At 58.0% G+C, this 21877-nt stretch overlaps 2 protein-coding genes across 5 annotated transcripts; one reads left to right on the top strand and one right to left on the bottom strand.

The window, feature by feature from the left end:
• Positions 1 to 533: 533 nt before the first annotated feature.
• Positions 534 to 4302, bottom strand: C1QL4 (complement C1q like 4). The gene is made up of 2 exons (XM_026000020.2): positions 3005 to 4302; positions 534 to 944 (listed from the first exon to the last, which is right to left on the bottom strand). The coding sequence occupies exons 1-2, from the start codon at positions 3539 to 3541 to the stop codon at positions 765 to 767; spliced, it is 717 nt and encodes a 238-aa protein (XP_025855805.1). The 5' UTR covers positions 3542 to 4302; the 3' UTR covers positions 534 to 764.
• A 10711-nt stretch (positions 4303 to 15013) lies between these two features.
• Positions 15014 to 21434, top strand: DNAJC22 (DnaJ heat shock protein family (Hsp40) member C22). Of its 4 annotated transcripts, none has more exons than XM_072765376.1 (3): positions 15014 to 15598; positions 17126 to 18081; positions 19126 to 21434. In XM_072765376.1, the coding sequence occupies exons 2-3, from the start codon at positions 17242 to 17244 to the stop codon at positions 19303 to 19305; spliced, it is 1020 nt and encodes a 339-aa protein (XP_072621477.1). In that variant the 5' UTR covers positions 15014 to 15598; positions 17126 to 17241; the 3' UTR covers positions 19306 to 21434. The 4 variants fall into 4 exon arrangements, with proteins under 4 accessions (XP_072621477.1, XP_072621479.1, XP_072621476.1 ...); XM_072765378.1 differs by having other exon boundaries at positions 15217 to 15598; positions 19110 to 21434; XM_072765375.1 differs by lacking the exon at positions 15014 to 15598 and adding an exon at positions 15880 to 15998.
• The last annotated feature ends 443 nt before the right edge of the window (positions 21435 to 21877 follow it).

Genomic DNA, 21877 nt, shown 5'->3' with positions numbered 1-21877 from the left:
GAGAGGAGTGAGGGAAAGGGTCAGCTGTTTCCTCCCACTCTGCACCGAGTTAAGAAGCACACACATTCTCCAACTTCACTTTATTGGAAGAGGCCACAGCAGCTGTAGCCCTAGGGCCTAGGCAGGATGGGGGTGAAATGGGGACTGTACAGAATGCGTTTCAAATGCTAGGAAAGAATTCACTGGTCCCTCCAGTTCACAGGAAGGCTGCTAGGCCAGAGCCTGGAGCCCGAAAACGGAGATGAAGGGAGGAGAGGATGGTAAGAGAAAGTAGTGGTGACAGAGGACCAGCGCCAGCCACATGTTTGCTCTCCTCCCACCTAGGTGGGCTCCTGTTTCTGCTCTCCACCTCCGAGCGCTTCCAACTGCACACGCGCACACGCACACACACCACACGACCACCACCAAATACTGCCAGGGCTTGCTTTCTGCTTGCAGCTCCGGGCAGTGGAGCTGTTCCCCAGCTCCCGGCGGTAGGGGGGCCCCGACCCCCGCCCCTCTCCGCCCGGCTCGCCCAGGCGCGCGCTCGCTCGCGCTCGCTCGGACGCCGGGGGCCCCTTCCCGGGCCGCTCTGCTCCCCTCCCCCAGCCGCTCCCACTCCGGAGCGCGGGGAGTCCCCCAGCAAGGCCGCCTCCGGGAGCGAGGGTCCGCCCCACCGCCAGGCTCTCGAAGGACGGGGTGGCGCCTTGGGTGGGGTCGGCTGGAGGCGGGTGACGAGGGGAGCGAGGGCGGGGGGCGACGGGGGCGCGGGGGTGGGGCCCTGCTCAGTCCGGGTAGATGATGAAGCCGGAGAAGGTGCTGTACTTGTTGGTGTTGCCGCCGTGCACCTTCCCGCCGTCCAGCTTGATGAAGACTTCGTCGCCCACGTCCAGGTGCAGGATGACGCTGTTGCTGGCGTAGTCGTAGTTCTGGTCCGCGTCCTGAGCAATGGCGCTGGCCCGGACCTAGCGGGGAGAACCGGACGGGCCGCTCAGCCCTGGGCGGGACTGGGGTGGCGGGGCTGCGGCGGAGGCGGCGCCAGGGTAGCGGGCCGCAGGGGCTGGGAGGACGGGAGGCAGCGGCGCGCGGAGCCCAGGTCCTGCCCTTCACTAGCTGTGCTGCTCGGCAAGCTCCGCGCCTCCTCCACAAGCTGGGAGGTAAGGATCGAGCCGACCTCACACGGTCCCTCATTCATGGGTTACCGTGTATGAAGTGTCAGAACAGCGCTTTGCACCTAAAAAACGCTACACAGCGTTTGCTGTCATCACTTGAACAACGAGATTAGCCTGTAGGATAATTTCTGAGGTTTCTGAACCCGCTCTGACCTCCTAAACTTTCATTCCCTTCCCTCAGTGATAGGGCACAGGTGTGTCTGTAGTAGGCAAGCGAGGGTGCGGGCCATGGGAAGGTGCAATGATGCATTCTCGCCTCCGGGTGCCCCTTCCCCTTGCAGCGCCCACTGGCGCCACGACATGGAGGTCGCCTTCCTCCCCAACAGGTAACCCCTTCTTCCCTCTGGCCTCTCTGCTGGTCTCCTCCGGCCTCCAGCCCCTTCCCCAGCCCCCCTCTTCCCGCCCCGCGGGGGCTGGTTATTAACTCATTAATTATTCATCATTATTCTAATCACTATTTACCGTCCCCAGGGCCGCAGCGCCCGCGCCGCGGAATACAGAGTGGGGAGCTGCGCCGCCCCCGCCCCCTCAGGAACCGGCACAGTCTAGATAGACACTCGCCCCCTCCTCCTGCTCAGATGCCCTGCATAGACCACACACACCTACTCAGTGCCACATGCACACAGACACTGCTCTATTCTCACACCTTCGCACCCGGCACCCACAGACACACTCACATCAGCACACACTCCCTTACACAAATACAGCTCTCCCATACAGACACACACACTCTCTTTCCTTGGGTTCCTGGGGGGCGGCCCTAGTGGGAGGAGACCCCAACGGGTGCCTGCTAGTCCTGGAGCAGGAGCGTGCTGCAGCCATAGCAGAGCCAGGGTTCGGACCTCCAGGACCAGCAGGCCTAATGTGCCACGGTCAACACCACCCCACCCTGCCAGGCATTCAGAGGTCACCGCTTTGCCCCAATCTTACACCCTGCGGCTTGTGGGGGCCCAAGCGCCTCCGCCAACTCCCAGCCCTGCGGCCTCTCCTTCCCTCTCTGCGTGTCCCAGTCCTCCGACTGAGTCCTTGGAGCTATTCCCCCAAGCCAAGGTGGCAGTGACTCCAACTCTGACCAGAAGCCAGAGGTTGCCAGGGAAGATGTGGGGCCTCTGGAACTAGTCCAAAGCTTCCACTTTATCTGTCCTTTGCCTCTTTCCCCCTCCAAACCCCTTTCATCACGCCGCCTGTCTGGCCGGTGAACCGCCACACGATTTCCACCTCTGCCTCCCGACTCAGTATTAGCTAAGGGTAAGGCCAGCTCTGGTATTGGTCCCGGCCGCTGGGCGAGTGTTGTCTTTTTTACCCTTTACTCGAAAATCCAAGCTGAATGCCCCCACATGAGAACAGCTGCCGACTGCCCAGTGCCAGAGACCTGGATTCCATTCTAATTCAAAGGAGCCAGACTCCAGGTAACTCGCCCATCATGATGCTGAGGAACCCAAAAGCCAGGAGGGCTGCCTCAGAAGTGAGGGTGGGCCAAGACAGGGGGAGAAAAGACGCTAACTGGCAGGGTGAGACAGCAAAGAAGTTTTGGTGTGGGGCTGCCTATAGTTGGATGTGAGGTTGGCAGCCGAAGAGGCGTTAAGCTCTGAGTCCCGAGTTCTGATTCTGACACCATTCCTAAGGCTCCGGAGACCCTGGGCAGGTCATTTCCTGTCTCTGGTCCCAATTCCTCCTCCTCCAAATCGGCTAAATGAACCGATTTGTACGATCTTGGCAGCCCGGCCTTTCTGGACTCAGTGACGCCATTAGGGGAGGGATTCGAACGCAGCCCTCCAGTGTACCCAGAGCAGGGAGATTGGGAAGGCTCCCGGGTCTGCGGGGCCGGGCCGGGCGGGGGAGGGGCGCCTCACCTGTCCATTCTTCATCAGGTCGGCCCACATGCTGGTGCCGTCACCGCCGCGCATGAGCACATGGTAAGCGAAGAAGTAGACACCCGGCATGGGGCAGGTGAACTTGCCGCTGGCCGCCTCGTAAGCGTTCCCGACATTGGTCACCACGTCGTCGAAGCGCAACACCTCGTAACCTTCGTGCGGCCGCCGCAGACCCGCGTAGAAGGCGATGCGAGGCACGTAGCCGGCAGGGGGCGCCACCCCGCCGGGGCCCGGGCCGGGAGGACCCGGGGGACCCGGCCTGCCCGGCTCTCCCGGAGGCCCTCTGGGCCCGGGGGGGCCCGGGGGCCCTCGCAGACCTGCCTTGCCGCGCCGGCCCACCTCTCCCTTGGCGCCGGGAGGGAAGGGGGGCACGGAGGCGGGAGCGCCGTCGGGGCCGGGGCCCCGCGGCCCGTGGGGGTCGCACACCATGCGGCAGCGACCCAGCATCTCGTAGTGCGCCGGCCCGCGGGAGCTGTGCACCAGCAGCGGAATGGCCACCAGCAGCAGCAGCACCATGGCCACCCCGACGGCCGCGCCCGCCACCCGCTTGCGGCGGCTCAGCCGCGACGCGGCCAGGGCCAGCAGGTCCTCCTCACTCTTGGGCGCAATGGCGGCGGAGGCCCGGGGCTCTCCGCGGGCCCCGGAGGCGGCGGCCGGGCTCGGGCCTGGGTCGGGCCCCCCCCGACGGCTGCGCCCGGGCCCCCCCGCCCCTGCGGGCTCCCGCCTCAGCGGTGCCGTTCCCCAAACCTTCCGTCAAGGCGGAGGTGCCCCCGGTGAGTTGGGCCAGGGGCTCCCGACGGCTCCGAACCCGTGGTCCTCTGTTACCCTCCTGTTCAGCCTAACGTGCCCGGGCGCCTGAGATCCGCGGCTCCTCGGACGGCGGGCTTCTTACGGACCTAGGATGCCTGCTCCCCGGGCAGCTGCTCTCTCCAGGATGGCGGCGCTGGGCCCCCGGCTACCCAGACGGATCTCCCCCGGCCGGCCGGCGCGGGGGACTACTCAGCGCTCTGGACGTCCCGGGCTCGGCGCTGCGGGTGGCGCCCACCGGACGCGACCTCCTGGGAGGTTTGCGCTCCGGCTCTCGGCGAGCACTGACGCACCTTTCCACCCCGGCCGCGGCCCCAGCCCCTGCTGGAGCCCCGGCCCCGCGTCTCTCTCCAGCGAGCGCGCTCCCTCTCTGCGTCCCTAACCTTCCTCCCCTCCCTCCGCGGGCGGCAGTGCGGGTGGTGTGAGCCGCTGCGCGGCGGGAGCCTCTATAAGCGGCCCGGGGCGGAGCGACCCCTGGCGCCCAGAGTGGGAAGCGCGGGGGCGGGGCAGGCGGAGGCCCCCCCCCGCGTCCCCCCCGCCCCCCCCCCCAGCTTCTCGGTTCCTGCCTGTTCTGATCCGATTCTGCAGAGATTCATTGCCCCTACCCTATCCTTACTTTCACCCCACCCTGAGTTTGGTGTTCCCAGAGCCCGGAGGAAGCCGGATATAGATATGGGATTAAAAGGGGTCGAGATATACACACAGAAAGGAGGCAGAGGTGGATTCCAGAGCTAAAAAGCGCCCCCCTCACCAAAAGAAAAGCCCACAAACAAACAAGAAGGGCGATAAAAGATAGAAATTCACCACCGCACGCCCCTCAGTGCCGTGACCCAATAACAAACGGAAAAGGCTTCAATGAGTACATGTTGGCCTGAACTGGAAAAGGCAAATTTCCAGCCACCCCCAACCTCGACCCCCGAGGTTGGGGGGGCGCAGAGCAGCGGAGAGAGTGAGGGAACGAGAGGGAAATCAGATCAGCCTGGGGGAGTGAGCAGGAAACCGACAGGAAAGCAAAGAAGGAACGACAGAGAAATCAAAGAGACAGAAAACCAGATAGAGACGCAGAGACAGAGACAAAGCTTCGAGAAGAGACTGACAGGCCCAGAGGGGGAGAGGGAGAGACAGAGACAGAGAGAGAGAGACAGGAGCCGAGACAGGTTGACAGATCGAGAGAGAAATGTAAATGGCGCGCTGCAGAGAGACACCCAGGTCCGTGTTCGGACTCCAATGTGACATATCAACTGTGGGGAAGATGCGGGGGCGGGGCGGTTCTTCCAACGGAGCGGTAGGCTCTGGGTCTGTGCATTGTGACAGAGTGCTGGCAAGTGTGGACGAGGCCGTGGGGCCCTGGCCTTGTGTGTTTCTGGGTGAGTGGGATTGTGGATTGTGTGTTGTCTTTGTGCGTGTATGTGTGTGAGGGCTGTTTGAAGGGAGGTGTTTGTATTTTGCTTCCTCTTAGTTCCTAAATGTGGGGCCCCACGGATACCATCTCTCCTATCTAAGGACTGAAGAGTAGAGAATCTACTGGGGGGGGGGGGGGACTCAGAAAGCAAGTGGAGTCTCTCTCTTGCCCTGCCCTGCCCAGGCCCACACCACCCCTGCCAGGGTCCCAGACCTTGTCCCACCCCAGCATCTCTCCCTCTTTCCCTTTCTCAAAAAATCTGTGGTCAGAAGGAAATGCAAAGAAGTTGGACCCCCCCCCCTGCATAATAAATGTTTGAGGGAGGGATTTGAAGTCGGTTATGCAAATCAACACAACGAAAATGCAGATTAAATGCTGGGCACCCTCCTGTGAGAGGTGACTGTTTCTGTCATTCCCAGCAACCAAGAGGGGACACAAGCTTTGATGGATCCCTCTCTGTGAGGGGTCAGGGTCCAGGAAAAAAGCCTAGTGCCTGCATCCTTCCTTCAGGTCTGTCTGGCACCTCTGGAGGAAATTTCTTGCTCACAAGGGACCCCAGGACCAGAGGTTTGGAAAGGGGGGTTTTGCCAGGACTGGCAAAAGTGGGGATGTTTGGAGACCCCGGGGTGGACAGCTGCAAAGGACCTCTTATTGACTAGGATAAGTCAGAAACGTAATATAAAGGAATAAGTTGTGCAAAATGGAGGGCACAGGGCACACCAGGGCATGATTATTGCGTGGAAGGTGATTCCCTTCATCTTGTTTTCTGTACCCTTTTCGTGCACCTCCCAGCCCATAATGGTGCAGGAAGAAATAGGTTGCTGAAGCTGGGCCGATTTGGAGGGAGGCCCCTACATGCTTGAAAGGGTTGGGAGAGAAAGGATTGGCAGTCAGTGGGGGAGGGGCATCCTCCTCCAACCATAAATACAAATTTTATTCAAGGTCTTTGTCGCCATTTGTCTTCCTGGGGGGGGGGTGGCTTAGGGCCATGTCGGCCCCGTGCATGTCTAATTCCTGAACGGCTCCCCCAGGCTGGATGATGGATGGATCAGAGAGGAGAGAGCAGGCCAGGTCTCATGCTGGCCTACCCTGACCGGTCCTCAAACCCCAAAGTCCCCAGGTCCTGCCACCCCTCTCCTGCCTCCTCCCCCCACCCGTGCCCTCCCTCCGCTGACCAGAGGCCCTCACTTCTCAGCCCCACTCCCCGCCCCACTCCTACTCACCGAGGCCCTCTTTCTGAGCCCCTCACCTCAGCCCCTTTCAGGTCCCAGCCCTCTTCTCTCAGGAGCGTCCCTTCTCCCGTCCCCAGCCCAGGCTGTGAGCTGCGGTGACCGGCAGGGCTGCAGGCGGCAGCGGGTCTGTGTGGTGGGGGGGCCGCGGGGGGGAACAGGCTTGGCTCACAGGGAGCTGAGGGGCCAGCTCCATGAATTTATTCATGTTCTGTTGCTCTTTCCCCACGCTCTGGAATGAAGCTGCCAGCTCACCAGGTCCTTATTGCTTCCCCTGCAGCTGTCACATTCGGCCGACGGAGGGCCTGGGTAGGGTCAAGGCCAGCCAGTGCTCCTGGGGCCAGAAGCCAAGAGTCTGGGCTCAAGAGGAAATGCTGAGGGCCAGGCTGGGGTCTGGGATGACTTATCCAGAGCTCCTCAGGCAGCCAAACTGGGAGGTCCCAGGAAGGTGAAGAGGTTAGGCACGGGGAAGTAGGCAGAGAAGAGTGTGCTGCAGGGCAGGGCAAGGGCAGTCGAGGTGGGGACGAGTCTGGTGGGTGAAGGGGAGGGGAGGAGGCCTTTAAAATGTCCCCTACACTCCCCTCTTTCAAAGCACAGCCCAGGGGTGCCTGGCTGGGTCAGTCCGAGGAGCATGCGACTCTTGATCTTGGGGTTGTGGGTTCAAGGCCCACTTGGGCATAGAGCTTACTTAAAAATAAATGAAATAAAAAAGCACAGCCCAGTCTGAATCCTACCTTAACCTCCACCCTTGACTCTGCACTAACTGTGACCCTAATCCCAAATTATACACTTGGCTCCTCTCCAATCCTAAAATGAATCCTAACTCCATAACCTGAGCCCAAATGGAACACATCTCTTGTCTGTCTTGTCCTGGAACCCAGGGGTCTCCCAAGAATTTCCCCCAGAGTTAAAGCCAGGTGTGTGTCAGAGTTCTGAGGACCAGACTTTGGATTAGCATGTGATTAGCATATTATTTGCATGTGATATGTGCCTTCTACTCTGAAGAAGTTTTTGTGTTAAAATTTTATGAAGTCTAGTGGAAAGGTCCTGGCTCCTTGAAGGTTTTCTCTTTTGTTCCTTCTCCCACACTCCTCCTCACTGACCCAGACCCCCTCAAGGGAAGAAGAGGAGTGAGGAGATGAGCAAGAGAGGGCTCATGGGAGGAAAGATCCTAGCCAAATGACCTGTCCCTGTCACTAGCAGGGGAACCTCCACAAGCTCCAGTTTCTTCACTTATAAGAAGAGAGGAACCCACTGGCTGATGTCACATTAAGATCTAAGAAAGCACTTTTGTTTTCTTGCACTCTCACCTTCCTCACTTTTCAGGGTAATTCCTAGTGTGGCCCCCACCCCCTCACACACACTGGGGCTTCCAGCTCCCACATGTAAGAGCCTTCAGAACTGGAAGCAACCTGGGTTGCCTGGTACCAGACCCCTGGTATGAAGAGAAAGGAACTTTGCCCGCCTGAGAAGACAGGGGATAACATGGAAAGGGAAATTATAAAATTGAGTGCTTGCTGTATTTTAGGGCTCTTTACGTAAGTTCTTTTTTTTTTCTTTTATTATTTATTTATTTATTCAAGACACACACACACACACACACACACACACAGAAGCAGAGGCAGAGGCAGAGGGAGAAGCAGGCTCCATCCAGGGAGCCTGACGTGGGACTCGATGCTGGGTCTCCGGGATCAGGGCTGCCCTTTTTATGTAAGTTCTTACTGCATCCTCACAGAACCCCTGAGAGGTGAATATATGGTCTCCATTTTACAGATGAGGAAACAGCTCAGAAAGGAGACATGGATTGTCCCCTGTCACCCTGTAAGCGGCAGCTCTGGAACTAGAGTTCTGATCTCAGTGCCCTGGAGAAGAGAAATGTGGCAGAGGCAGTGGAAGGGTGAGAGAAGCAGGGCAGGAGTGGGGAGCGAGATGTGGACGGGTCTCAGGGGACACCTGTGTGCATCAGGCCACCAGGGCTGGGCCCTGGCTGGGGGTCCCTCATCCTGCACGCCAGCGCTGGAGAGCCTGACACACAACAGGTGCTCGATTGTTGGCCAGTGGTGGGAGGAAGTTAGCTGCAGAGAGGAGCTGTTCAGAAGGAAGAGGAGTGGGCAGAGAATAGGGCTGGAGAAGGAGACCAAATGAATCCGAGAAAAATTGTTTTCAAGAGGCAAAAGAGAGGACAGCGAGCCGGAGCTGGGCTGCCCGGGAGGGGGGCGCTCAGGGCGGCTCTCCTTCTCCCACCACGGGTGGGAAAACAGTCTGGGCCCAAGATCCCGCTCACGCTTTGGCCCATTGCGCCGAGGGTCCGCGGGCTTTAGCGGCGGGGCGAGAGGCCAATGTGCCACCGGGCCTAGGGCTGCCAGTCCTGGCACCGCAGCTGGGTGCAGCCTGGGGCTCAGAGGGCCCCGCCAGCCCCCACTGGGCCTCCTGGCTCCCACGGGGAGGAGGCAGAGATGGTTTTCAAGGTGTCTGTCAGGCAAGATCGTGCTGCTGACTTCCTTCCGCAGCCCTTGACCCCTGGCCAGGTGCGTCTCCCCGCCCTAGCCTCCCTCTCCACCTCCTTTTGCTCCCCCGTTGCCCCCACCATGCGCCAGCTCCAGCCTCCAGTTAATGAAATGTGGCGCGCGGCCGCACAGACAGCTGTCAGACCCCTCATTTCTCGCCGGGATATTGGATCCGCGCTGGGAGACCGACAGGTGAGCAGAGGAGGGGCTGTGCGGGGGGCCGAGCGAGGGGCGCCAGCTGGCGAGAGCCGAGCCCAGGAGGCAGCGCCAAGCCCAAAGCCTCGAGGGCAAGGCTAAGCGGGGGTCGGCCCTAGAATGCTCTTTGTGCCCGCGGTTCTTGCCACTTCTCCAACAGGCGGGAGACTTAACGAGCCGCATATCCACCGCGGCCGGACCCGGGTCGACCCGGGACGCCTGGTCCTGCACCCCAGGCGGGTCTGGCTCCCGCGTGCGCCGCGCGCGGCGGCTCTGAGTCGGCGGCCGCAGCCCGGCGCTGCCTCCCACCTCCTTCCATCCCTTCCTTCTTGCTCCCCCTCCTTTCCGCGCTCCCTCCCCGGCGGCCGCGGCCTTTATTAGGGATTCCGCGGCTGTCGGTCCCGCCATCCATCCTGTCCGCCGGCAATTAGGCGGCCAGACAAAGAGCAGCTTCGGATGGATGAGGGTCCCGGCGGATCGGAAATGTGAAGGGTCAGCGCTGCCGCCCGCGGCGCACCCCGCTCCCCCCTCCGCATAATCACCGGCCGCCCGTCACTCAGCCGGCCGCCCGGGGAGCTCCGGGGCCGGGGCTGGGGAGAGGGCGGGGGTGGGACCACAGCCTAGGCGCCTAGGGCGAGGCGAGGGCGGACCTGCAAGAGGGGCGCCTCCTGCGGGAGAATCGAGGGCTGCGGGGAGGCCGGAGGCACCTGCAGGAGAGGGGGGGGCAGGATATGGCCCCGGGCGTGACCTGAAGGCGGACCGGGACCGCAGCCTTTGGGGGCTTCCAGTGCGGAAGCGGGGCTCTAACTGCAGAAGAGATGAGGGTGGTGGCCCCGGCGCCGCCTGCTGGGAGACTGGAGAACGACGCCCTAAGGGTCTCCGGTCTGTACAAGGGAAACTGCGCCCAAGGCAGAGCTTTCCTAGGGAAACTGAGGGTCTGTGGCCTGGTGCGCCTCCTATCGGAATAGAACGATACCGCGCTCCTATTCCCCGATCCCTTAAATGCAATCCAACATCCACATCAAATCCAGAAAAGCTCCAAGGTTGGGCGAACCCGCCCGCAGTCGAGTGGAAGTTCAAGGAGTCCGGGTTTTACTGCGGATTCTTTGGCGCTAGCTCCCGGCTGACAAATCAACATCTCAATCTGACAATTAGTGGTCGAGGTGGGGGGAGAGGGGCTCTCGCCGCCTGGGCCGCTTAGCCCTCCCGGCGGGCGGCGGGGAGGTGGGCGGTGGCTGGCAGTGATGAACGACTCCGGGGGGGCCCGGGGCCCGGAGCGCGCATTCATTACTCGACTGACAGGCGGATGGCGGGCCGGGCGAGCAGCGAGTGGACGTGCCCGGAAAGAGGCCAGTGACAGGAGAGAGAGTAAGGGAAGCGTTTAATAGCCCCACCGACCGGTCAGCTCCCAATTCTCTGCCTTGACCCTGGTACTTGACTTCTTTGAGCTCGGCCTCCTAACCATTGGAGCTGGCTTTGGTTGAAGAATTGGAGGAGCGGGGGCGGGATCCTAAGCCCTTTCCCTGGGTTAGGTGATTAAAGGTCTAACGTCAAGAAGGTCTGTAGGGAGGCCTTAGGACTGGGCGCTTCAGCCTGACCTGGGAGGAATTGTGCCTATCTGTGCGCACAGAGGTGGTGTGTAGGACAGGGATTGATGAGTGTGACTCACATGTGGAAGTCAGTGACAGTGTGGGTCACTGTTAGGAATGTGTCAACCTGATTTTGTCAGTGGTTGTGTGTGTTGTGTGTGTCTGAGGATCAGCCGCAGCCTCTTCTTTCCTGTCTGTGCTGCCCCCCCCCCCCAACACTACTTGCTGTCAGCTCTCTCTCCAGTTCTATAAGAAATGGCAGTGTGCACAGCGACAGCTGAGGTATGCTGCTGGGGGTGGGGGGGTAGATGTTAACTGTGAGGATGCTGGTCTGGACAAGTGCTCCTTTCCATCATCTCCACCCCCAAACATCAGCTCTTCTCAAACCTTCCTGAGAGTAGTGGATGCTTTCTCCAAAGCCTGGAGACCCAGTTGCTGAGCCTTGGGGAAGGAAGTGGTTACTAGAGTTTTCCATAGTCCACACCCCTACACATACACAGTCTTCATCGCATGCGGGATGTGATCTCCAGCACATCTTAGTTCCCCAGACTGGTGGTGGTCAGAGAGGAGGAAGAGGTGGATCTCAGGCAGGGGTCAGACCATCAGACCTCCAAGAGAGCCCACCTCTTTGGGGCCTGGGCTAGTGGCCCCTGGGACCCTTTACCTTTTGGACCACAGGTCCAGTTACTAGTTGATACCTTGGGAGAATAATGCTAATTATAGTCCGACTCCTCTCTCTTATAACTCCCTTTATTCACTTGGCTTTGTCCTCCCCCACTCTCAAACCCATCAAAAGATTAAGCTTTGTTTCCTTCCCAATCCTGAATCTCCTGGGTCTATAGGGCAGTTGGGGGTGCTTCTGGATCTCTGGTTTCCTGTTTTGTTCAATGTGTCTTTCAGCCACCTTCCCTTTGCCTTGCTCTTCCTCATAGCTAGGGTATCTCTTGGAACCTCTATATCTTTGTCTCTCTCTGTACCTCTCCTTGTGTCCGTGTTTAGGGATCTCCTCCAAATTTGTCTCCCTACATTTTGGGGGTATGTCTTCGTTCTGCTGGGGCTTCTCCCTTTGGGAATGCACCAGTGCAACGGTGAGGCCCATGGGAATGGGCGAGGGAGCAAAGCTGCCTTCCTGCCCCCATCTAGAGGCGACTGCAACCCAAGGATGGCCACGACCGGGTCGCTTCTCATTCAGGGCACAAGCACCTGGTCGATGCCCCGCTGTCCGCCCCCACCCCTGCAGCCGCCCTCCTCCAGGCGCCCCCCCACCCGGGCCCCTCCGCCCGCCTGGAAAAGGCAAATTTGACATTTTTAAATCCCGAGCCTTAGAGGGATCGATGCGGCCCGGGGGCCCCGCCCGGGGTCGATATTCCTGATTGGGAAGCGGCCGCTGCGCGGAGCCCGCGTGTAAATCACCCGGACTGGGGGAGGGGGCACCGCAGGCGATCGCGTCCCAGGCGCGCCGAGCCAGGCGGGGTCGGGCCGGGCGACCCTAGGGCGGTGGAAGGAGGAGACCCACAGGCCTCAGAGGCGGGGAGACAGCCCGCCCGGGGGTCCTCCCCCGCCCCCTCCCCGGCCCAGCTCTGCCAACTCCGCGGGCCGGCTCCGGTCTCGCTTCAGCGGCCGCCACCCTTCGTTGCCCCTGGAGCCGCCGGGGAGGCCGGTGTCGGAGCCAGCCATGCGGCGGCTCCTCTCAGGCCGCTCCCGCGGGGCCTGGGCTTCGGCGGCGGCTGTCACGAAGCCGACAGGCCGGGCGGGCCGGCAGGGGCGGGTGGCGGGGGAGAGGCGCGGGGGGAGGAGGGCTGGCGGCGCCCGCTCTCGGTGGGCGCGCAACAGATGTTTGCGCAATTGAGGGACGAGGCGGCTGGGGCAGCCGAGCGGGGCCGGAGGGCGCGGGCGGGGCACAGCGGTGGCCCAGACCCTCCAGCGGGAGTGGGTGGGGTGGGGTGGGTGGCAGTGCGGGCCTCCAGCGGGAGTGGGTGGGGTGGGGTGGGTGGCAGTGCGGGCCTCCAGCGGGAGTGGGTGGGGTGGGGTGGGGTGGGTGGCAGTGCGGCCCTCCAGCGGGAGTGGGTGGGGTGGGGTGGGTGGCAGTGGGGCCCTCCAGCGGGAGTGGGTGGGGTGGGGTGGGTGGCAGTGCGGCCCTCCAGCGGGAGTGGGTGGGGTGGGGTGGGTGGCAGTGCGGGCCTCGACTGGGAGTGGATGGGGTGGCAGTGCGGCCCTCCAGCGGGAGTGGGTGGGGTGGGGTGGGTGGCAGTGGGGCCCTCCAGCGGGAGTGGGTGGGGTGGCGGTGGGTGGCAGTGCGGCCCTCCAGCGGGAGTGGGTGGGGTGGGGTGGATGGCAGTGCGGGCCTCGACTGGGAGTGGATGGGGTGGCAGTGTGGCCCTCCAGCGGGAGTGGGTGGAGTGGGGTGGGTGGCGGTGCGGCCCTCCAGCGGGAGTGGGTGGGGTGGGGTGGGTGGCAGTGGGGCCCTCCAGCGGGAGTGGGTGGGGTGGGGTGGGTGGCAGTGTGGCCCTCCGGAGGGAGTGGGTGGGGTGGGGTGGGTGGCAGTGCGGCCCTCCAGCGGGAGTGGGTGGGGTGGGGTGGGTGGCAGTGGGGCCCTCCAGCGGGAGTGGGTGGGGTGGCGGTGGGTGGCAGTGCGGCCCTCCAGCGGGAGTGGGTGGAGTGGCAGTGCGGCCCTCCAGCGGGAGTGGGTGGGGTGGGGTGGGTGGCAGTGCGGCCCTCCAGCGGGAGTGGGTGGGGTGGGGTGGATGGCAGTGCGGGCCTCGACTGGGAGTGGATGGGGTGGCAGTGCGGCCCTCCAGCGGGAGTGGGTGGAGTGGGGTGGGTGGCGGTGCGGCCCTCCAGCGGGAGTGGGTGGGGTGGCGGTGCGGCCCTCCAGCGGGAGTCCGAGGCGCTCCGGGGCGCTCTGGGGACGGCTGAGCCGGGAGAGGCCCCCTCCCGCTGGGACCAGGGCATCCAGAACAAAAGAGAAGGAGTGAGCAGCGAAGTTTGGGCCCTTGGCGGCCCCTGCCCCGCCCCGCCATCCTCCCAGTTCTCTGTCGGGGAACCGGGGCCTTCGAGGCTGAGAAGGGCGGGTGGGCCCCGAGGCCGGCGCCCCGCGCAGAGGTCGGGGAAGGTCTGTGGGTTCACCCGCCCGCCGCCCGCCGCCCGCCCGTGCGTGGACACACTCGGCCGCGTCCCCGCCGCAGTCCAGACCCTCCCCTCCCGCTTCGGCTTGTCAGATCCCCCCACTCCCCACCCCGCGCCAGTTTATAGAACAACAATTTGGGGAAAACAATCCGGGCCGAGTGACGGCCCCGTAATTGTGACAAAGTGAGCGCGGGCGGCTGGAGAGGGCGCGGGGCGGGAGCGCGGCGGGGCGAGGCGGAGGCAGGGGCGCCTCCCGCCCGCCCGCCGCCCCCTCGTTCTCATTCCGGTCACCTCCCATCCCTCTCCTTGACTCCTCTCCGGCTCTTCCCCTCCCGGCCCCTCGCGCCCCCCTCCGCGTCTTCCTCCATCGCTCTTCCCTTTCCTCCCCGTAGCGGCTCCTCTCCCGCCCGCAGCGCCTCGACAGCCCCTCCCGCGGGGCGCTTTTCCTCCCCTCACTTCTCCCGTGTCCTCCGCCCTCCACTCGTTTCTCCATCCTTTCCGCGCAGTCCTGTCGCCCTTGGGCCCCTGGCTCCCGGCGCACCCTCCGCTTCCCTCCCCGCCCGGCCCTCGCTTGCGGGGATCGAGCCCTGAGCCCGCGCCCCCGACCCCGTCCCGGGCCGGGCCTGCCAGTCCCTCGGGGCTCGAGCCGGCCGCCGGGGCGTGGGGCCGGGGCCGGGGCCGGGGCGGGGGTGGGCGGGCGGCCTGCCCCTTCCCTCCGGGTTCCGCCGCGGCCTCCCCCACCCCCGCTTTCCAGCGCCTGGAGCGAGTTTGTTTGTCCAGCGGCGCCGCCGCCGCCCGAGCTGTTTGCCGAGCTTAGCGCGCCGCCTCGCAGCGCGGGCCCAATTAAGTCTCATTCATTATTCAGCGCCCAGCGGCCCGCGCCCCCCAGCCCGCGGCTCCCGCGTGGCTCTGGGGCCCCTCCCAGCTCTGGCCCCTCTGGGGGCCCTCAGGCGCCTGGGCGAGCCGCGCTCCCTCCCCGGGCCGGGATCAGGGGCGCGGGGCCGGCCTGCGGAGGAACCGAGGCACCACTCCGTCCGCTGCGGGGAGGAGAGCGGGGCGAGGGCCCCCGGGCCCACCCCAACCCGAGTCAAGGCTGGGGGACCTTGGAGATCCCAGGCTTTCCTCTAAGAGGAGGAATCAGGCCCGAGGAGCGGCGTGGCTTGGCCAAGGTCGCGCAGCAGAGCCAGGTTTGGAGCCCAGGGCACTGAAGGGAAGGCTCTCGCATCCCAGCTCCTTCCCAGCATCCAGGTGGGAGGAGCCCCGACGACTCCGGGGCTGCGGCCTCCCTGCCTCTCCGCCCTCCCGAGGGCGCGCCCCTCACCCCGTGTCCCATTTTGCTGCTGTTTCTGCCTGGAGCCCGTTGACCTCAGGATACAGCGGACTCGGGCTCCCGCTACATCTGGAGGCCCCCTCAGGCCTCAGGCTCAGGTCTAGATGTAATCTTCCCGATTGGCAGGCCCCGAGGGGGGTCTAAGGAGGCAAACTCGGGGGCTGGGGGTCCCCTCTGGGGCCTCCCCGTGAGTGAAGTCAGCCTTAGAGGAATTGGGAAGTGGAGCCATCCAAGGCAGCCTGGAAAGACAACGGAGTAGGAGGAGAGCGCACCCTGAGCTGAGGGACAAGTCACCCTTTCGTTTGTAGGATTGGAAAAGGGCGATCAAAGGCCTCTTTCTGCGTTATAGCGGACCGCTCCGGGCGGCTTTGCCCCGCAACTGGACAAGGTGAGTCGGGGGACCCGCCCCGCCCCGCCCCGCCCCGCCCGGCCTTGAGCGGCAGCGCCACCTGGTGGCGGCGGTGCCGCGGTGCAGAGGCGCCTGCCCCCCTGAGCGAGGTGGAGGGGAGGCTGGATTCGCCCTGGAAGCCTTAAACCGAATTGGCCCCAAAGGGCGGGCGAGAGGATCCCGAGGCTGAAAGGTGATCGCGAGGAGGCCGAGGCGCGGGGGTGGGGGTGGGGGTGCTTAGGGAGGAGCCTGACCCTGACGGCCCCACTTCCGTGACACAGCAAACACAGAAAGACAAAGTCCATTGGGATGGAAGTGGGAGCCGAGTGAGAAGGGCCATTTTGCCTCTGTAGTCAAAGGAGATGCCTGGTGTGACGGGGTCTGGGAGCCGGGTACCCAGGTATGGCCGCACACCCTGGGACTAGCTGGTGGACTGGCTGGTGGTCTTGAGGCCCACTCTACGTAGGGGGGAGATAGGGGCAGGCACACTTGGCATCTGGTGTTCATCCGGCCTCTTTGGAGAGACTCCAACGCCGCCTTTGCAGGGTGCCAGGGGACGAGGTCAATAGGTTGGTTTTCCAGAGCTGTTTAAGTAGAGGGACCTCAAGACCTCTTCCAAGTTTGACTGATGGGAAGATTTCGTGGCTTGGAGAGATGGAAAGGTTGGAGAGGGGCTGAAACCTTGCCCATGTGTCTGAGGGCAGCCCATAGTGGGAGGTGAGGAATGCTGGGGAGGGACAGGAGATTTTTTTTTTTTAAGATTTTATTTATTTACTCATGAGAGACAGAGAGAGAGAGAGAGAGAGAGAGAGAGAGAGAGGAGAGAGAGAGAGAGAGAGAGGAGAGAGAGAGAGAGAGAAAAAAAAAGGAACAGACACAGGCAGAGGGAGAAGCAGGCTCCTGACATGGGATTCGATCCCGGGTCTCAAGGATCATGCCCTGGACCAAAGGCAGTGCTAAACTGCTGAGCCACCTGGGCTGCCCGGGACAGGGGACTTTCAAAATGTGTAGGAACTTTAGAAGAACATTCTATTCACTCCTGTCCACTCCACTCCCCCATAAGGCATTCCAGGAGTTGGTGATCTGAAAAGCTGCTGCTTTTCTGTGCCTGTGCTGGGTTCTAAATCAAATGAAAGCATTTAAAAACATTTTTCTCGGTGATCCCTGGTGGCTCAGCGGTTTGGTGCCTGCCTTCAGCCCAGGGCATGACCCTTGAGTCCCGGGATCATGTCCCGCGTCAGGCTCCCTGCATGGAGCCTGCTTCTCCCTCTGCCTGTGTCTCTGACTCTCTCTCTCTGTCTCTCATGAATGGATAAATAAAATCTTAAAAAAAAAAAAAATTTTTTTCTCCCCTACATTTGGAGTTGCTATGCATGTAAAAAACAAGAACGAGATGCCAGACCAAAGAGAGAATCCACATTTCAGGAACAATCAGGGAGATCTGCACTTGATTATCATTGGAAGGAGAAATGGTTTGCTGGGTTGGGACCTGGATATAGTCTTATTATTGCTTTTTTTCTCTCTTAGGGTCTAAGGATGACTCTGACCATGACAGCCATGATTCTCGCAGAGGATCCCAGATTTCTGCATTCTGGGCAATGTCAAGTGCCTTTGAACTTGACCTGACACCCTTTCCCTAGAGGATGGCCAAGGGGCTCTTGGTGACCTATGCCCTGTGGGCTGTAGGGGGCCCTGCTGGGCTCCACCACCTGTACCTGGGGCGGGACAGTCATGCACTGCTCTGGATGCTTACCCTGGGGGGTGGTGGGGTGGGCTGGCTCTGGGAGTTCTGGAAGCTCCCAAGTTTTGTGGCTCAGGCCAACAGAACCCAGGGGCAGAGACAGAGCTCAGGAGGCAGGACACCCCCTCCGAGTCTTATTCGCTTTGTCGCCCAGATGATGGTGGGCATCTATTTTGGCCTGGTGGCTCTCATTAGCCTTTCTTTCATGGCCAACTTCTATATTGTGGGCCTCCCACTGGCAGTTGGCTTAGGGGTCTTGCTGGTGGCTGCTGTTGGCAACCAGACCTCAGACTTTAAGAATACTCTAGGGGCAGCATTTCTTACTTCTCCTATCTTCTATGGCCGCCCCATCGCCATCCTGCCCATTAGCTTGGCTGCCAGCATTACAGCCCAGAAGCATCGCCGCTATAAAGCTTCAGTTGGGTCGGAATCACTCAGTGTTCGACTCTATCGCCTGGGCCTGGCTTACCTTGCTTTCACAGGCCCTCTAGCCTACAGCATCTTTTGCAACACAGCTGCCACCCTCAGCTATGTGGCAGAAACCCTTGGCTCCTTCCTGAGTTGGTTCAGCTTCTTCCCCCTTGTTGGCCGCCTCACGGAGTCTGTCCTCCTTCTGCCTTACCGGATCTGGAGGCTGCTGGTGGGGGATCCTGGGTTCAGCAGCGGCTACTTCCAGGAGTGGGAGAAGCTCTATGAGTTTGTTAGCAGTTTTCAGGATGAGAAGCGTCAGCTGGCCTACCAGGTAAGGCCTCGTTCCCTCTCATTCCTGTCCGGGACAGCTCTGGGAGTCAAGCTAAGCCTCATTGGAGAGAATGCCCTTATGGGGAACTACCATTTTCACATCTGGTGGGTCAGGCCCTAGAAGGGTGTCCTGGTTTCTTTGAGCTTCTGTGTGCAATGGGTGAAGGCACAAAGGCTCCAAGAGTGAGTGGGAAAAGGATACATTGTTTACTTTTTATTGAGATATATAAAGCATATAGGTTTTATGTATACATGTATGTAACCACCACTCAAATCAAAGTATAGAATATATCCAGCACAAAGAAGTTTGCCTTGTATCGCTTGGAGTGACTCTATTCTGACTTCTGTCACCATAGATTAGTTTTTCCCCATCTTGAACCTCATATAAATGGAATCATTCCATATGTATCTTTTATGTCTGACTTCTTTATTTTTAAAATTAATTTATTTTATTTTTAAAGTAGGCTCCATCCCTAAATGGGGCTTGAACTCACAACCCTGACATTAGGAATCACATGTTGCTTTCACATGCCCCATGTCTGGCTTCTTTCATTCAACATTGTGCTTGTGAGATTTATTCATACTATTTCATGCACTATGAATAGAAACTGTTAAAACTATAAATTGTTTCCATTGTTGTATATTCATCCCATTGTATGAATATACTACACCTTATCTATCCACTCTGCTGTTAATGGACATTTGGGTTAGTTCCAATTTGGGACCATTCTGAATAAAGTTGCTGGGAACATTCTCATACATGTCTTTGGTGGATATATATGCTTATTTCTCTTGCAAGGAAGAGATCTTGTCAGGGATGTGAAATGCCAGGTTAGAAAATGGGCAGCTGTGATTCAAGGCTAGATGGAGAGCTAGCCTGTGTTTCAGAAGGCTGGAATTCTAATCTGAGGCTCTGGGCCTCTCTCTCAGGCAAGTAGAAGCCAACTCCAGAGATAGCACAGTCTGATTTAGCAAGGAAGTGGGGAGAAGCCCAGGTGCTCTGAAACTTATGGAATTCTAACTTGTCAGATTCTGTTTCCCTAAGGTTTTGAATCTCTCTGAGGGGGCAACGGATGAAGAAATACATGGAAGATACCGAGAGCTTGTGAAGATCTGGCACCCTGACCACAACCGGCACCGGACTGAGGAGGCTCAGAGGCATTTCCTGGAGATTCAGGCTGCCTATGAAGTCTTGAGTCAGCCCAGAAAGCTCAGGGGATCCTGAAGGTGAGAAGAAATTTCCCTTTGGGGATGGACTCTTCCTGGCAGAGCCAGGCAGCTTGTCCCAGCTCAGCTTTGTCCATGTGGGTCATCCCAACAGCGTTAAAGAAACTGCTTGCAGTGGGGATGAGAAAAACTTAAAGGAGTAAGAAAGCTATTGTGGTAGAAGAGTGTGTTTATGTTGTGAATTTTTGAATTCTCATTATTGTATTCCTGATAGTTTCTTCTTAATATCAGATAGTGGAATGAAAGGCATATTATAAAACTAATAAAATATCTTTTGGAGAATATTCTACCGTGCCCCACCCTGGTACATTGATGAGTTTTGTTTTCTTTCTTTCTTTCTTTCTTTTTTTCTTTCCTTCTTTCTTTTCTGCAAAGCATTGAGTTAGGAGATTGAAGGGAAAATATGAAGGTTCTAGTATTTCATAAGTTGTACTGTAGCAATAGGGATTTGATCTATCCTGTAGATTACCAATGGGTAAGAGAGGGGTTAAATTTTAAAATTTCAGAAAAATATCTTAATTCCATTTATAGGAGAGCTTTACTAGAAGCTATCCTTTTCCCAAGAAGGAACTAGCTGCTGTGTGTGTGGGGGGTTGTACCCCCATCACAAATTCTTCGGCTTCATAAAGTCTTGTAGAGAGTCCTCAGATTTTTTTCTTTTTAATTATTTATTTATTTTTAAAATTTCTTTGAGAGTACTCAGATTTTATATGGGTGGTTGGACTGGCTGAATTCTCAGGTGTCCCCAAAACTTTTTTTTTTTTTAAAGATTTTATTGATTTATTCATGAGAGACACACAGAGAGAGGCAGATACATAGGCAGAGGGAGAAGCAGGCTCCATGTAGGAAGCCCGATGTGGGACTCCATCCTGGAACTCCGGGATCACGCCCTGAGCCGAAGGCAGACGCTCAACCACTAAGCCACCCAGGTGTCCCCAGGTATTCCCAAAACTTGGGGTATGACTCTGGACTACATACTTTGCTGCCTAGGAGTTTTCCATCTGGTGGGGGATATAACATACACAGGTATCGAAGCTTGCCTCCTTCAGTGTTTTGAACCAAGTGTCAAGAAGTATAAATAGAATGCACTGGAACATTAGAGAAAGGATAGATGAAGTTATTTTATAGGGACTTATGGAAAAATTCATGATTTTTTTTTAAATTTTTTTTATTTATTTATGATAGGCACACAGTGAGAGAGAGAGAGAGGCAGAGACATAGTCAGAGGGAGAAGCAGGCTCCATGCACCGGAAGCCTGACGTGGGATTCGATACCGGGTCTCCAGGATCGCGCCCCGGGCCAAAGGCAGGCGCCAAACCGCTACGGCACCCAGGGATCCCAAAATTCATGATTTTATATCTCATGTGCCTTTATGGGGACTTTAGGGAAACCCTAGGGAACTAGCAGCTTGAGCATCTCAACAGGGTCTTATTTCATTCCTATGTAACCAGCCAAGTGTGGAAGAAACAGTCTAGGATCTACAGGAGCATGATGTTAAAATTATATACCTTTACTCCAGCTTTCTTGCTCTTTTGTGTTTGTGTACATCCTTAAAGCTTTTTTTATTTTCCTGGAAATTAACTGTGAGGATGTATATATTTTTTAAAAAAGTAGAATTATTTTGGCTAACATTCTTTGCAGATTAAAATGAAATATGTTCAGACCAATTGAGAAGAATTAAATTTGTAGATTTTTTCTTTGTATTCATATATTAAAAAAATTAAAAAATTTTTGCCAATGGATTTATAAGATCAAGTTAACTTTTATACCTTTTTAAAGTTCCTCAAATTGATATATACTTCTTCTGAAAAACACTAATAATTTGTCAGATTATCACATGGAATTTTAATGAGGCATTTTCTAGGCTATTGATTGCTAACTTATTATGATATGTAGTACTATTTCTGCAAAATGTAAATATATTAAAAATAGTCTATTAGGAAAAAGAGACAAAAGAATGATTAAGGGTTTTACTTGATTTGGAAAATTATTTTACTGTTCTCAAATTTTGTTATTGGCTTTTGTTACAAAAATATGACTGCATTTTAATTTATTCAAATAGGAGCTATCGATGAGCAGTTTTTGTTCTTTCAACATGAGCAACTACAATAAATCTCTTTAAATGTGTGTATTGGTGCTTTTTGTTTTTTTGAGGCTAGGTTCCAATAAGTGATAATGTAGGGTCAAACAGAATGTATATTTTATTTTATTTTTATTTTTAAAGATTTTATTTATTCATTTGAGAGAGAGAGAGCACAGGAACAGAGGGAGGGGCAGAGGGAGAAGCAGACTCCCCGATGAGTGCAGAGCCCAACCTGAGGCTTGATCCCAGGACCCTGAGTTCATGACCTGGGCTGATCAGACACTTAACCGACTAAACTACCCAGGCACCCCAAGAATGTATGGTTTAAATTTTCATTGATACTGTATCAGGTTACTTCTAGAAAAGATTATAGCAATTTACGCTTCCACCAGCAGTGTAAGAAACTGGCCCTTGTAACTGGAATGGACTGCTATCGCTCTTAAATTTTTGCCAAGATGATAGGTGAGGAATAGTATTTCATGACTTT

The sequence above is a fragment of the Vulpes vulpes genome, chromosome 8, assembly GCF_048418805.1.
Source record: "Vulpes vulpes isolate BD-2025 chromosome 8, VulVul3, whole genome shotgun sequence".
NCBI classification, from domain to species: domain Eukaryota; kingdom Metazoa; phylum Chordata; class Mammalia; order Carnivora; family Canidae; genus Vulpes; species Vulpes vulpes.
This window is presented reverse-complemented; position numbering and strand designations above follow the sequence as displayed.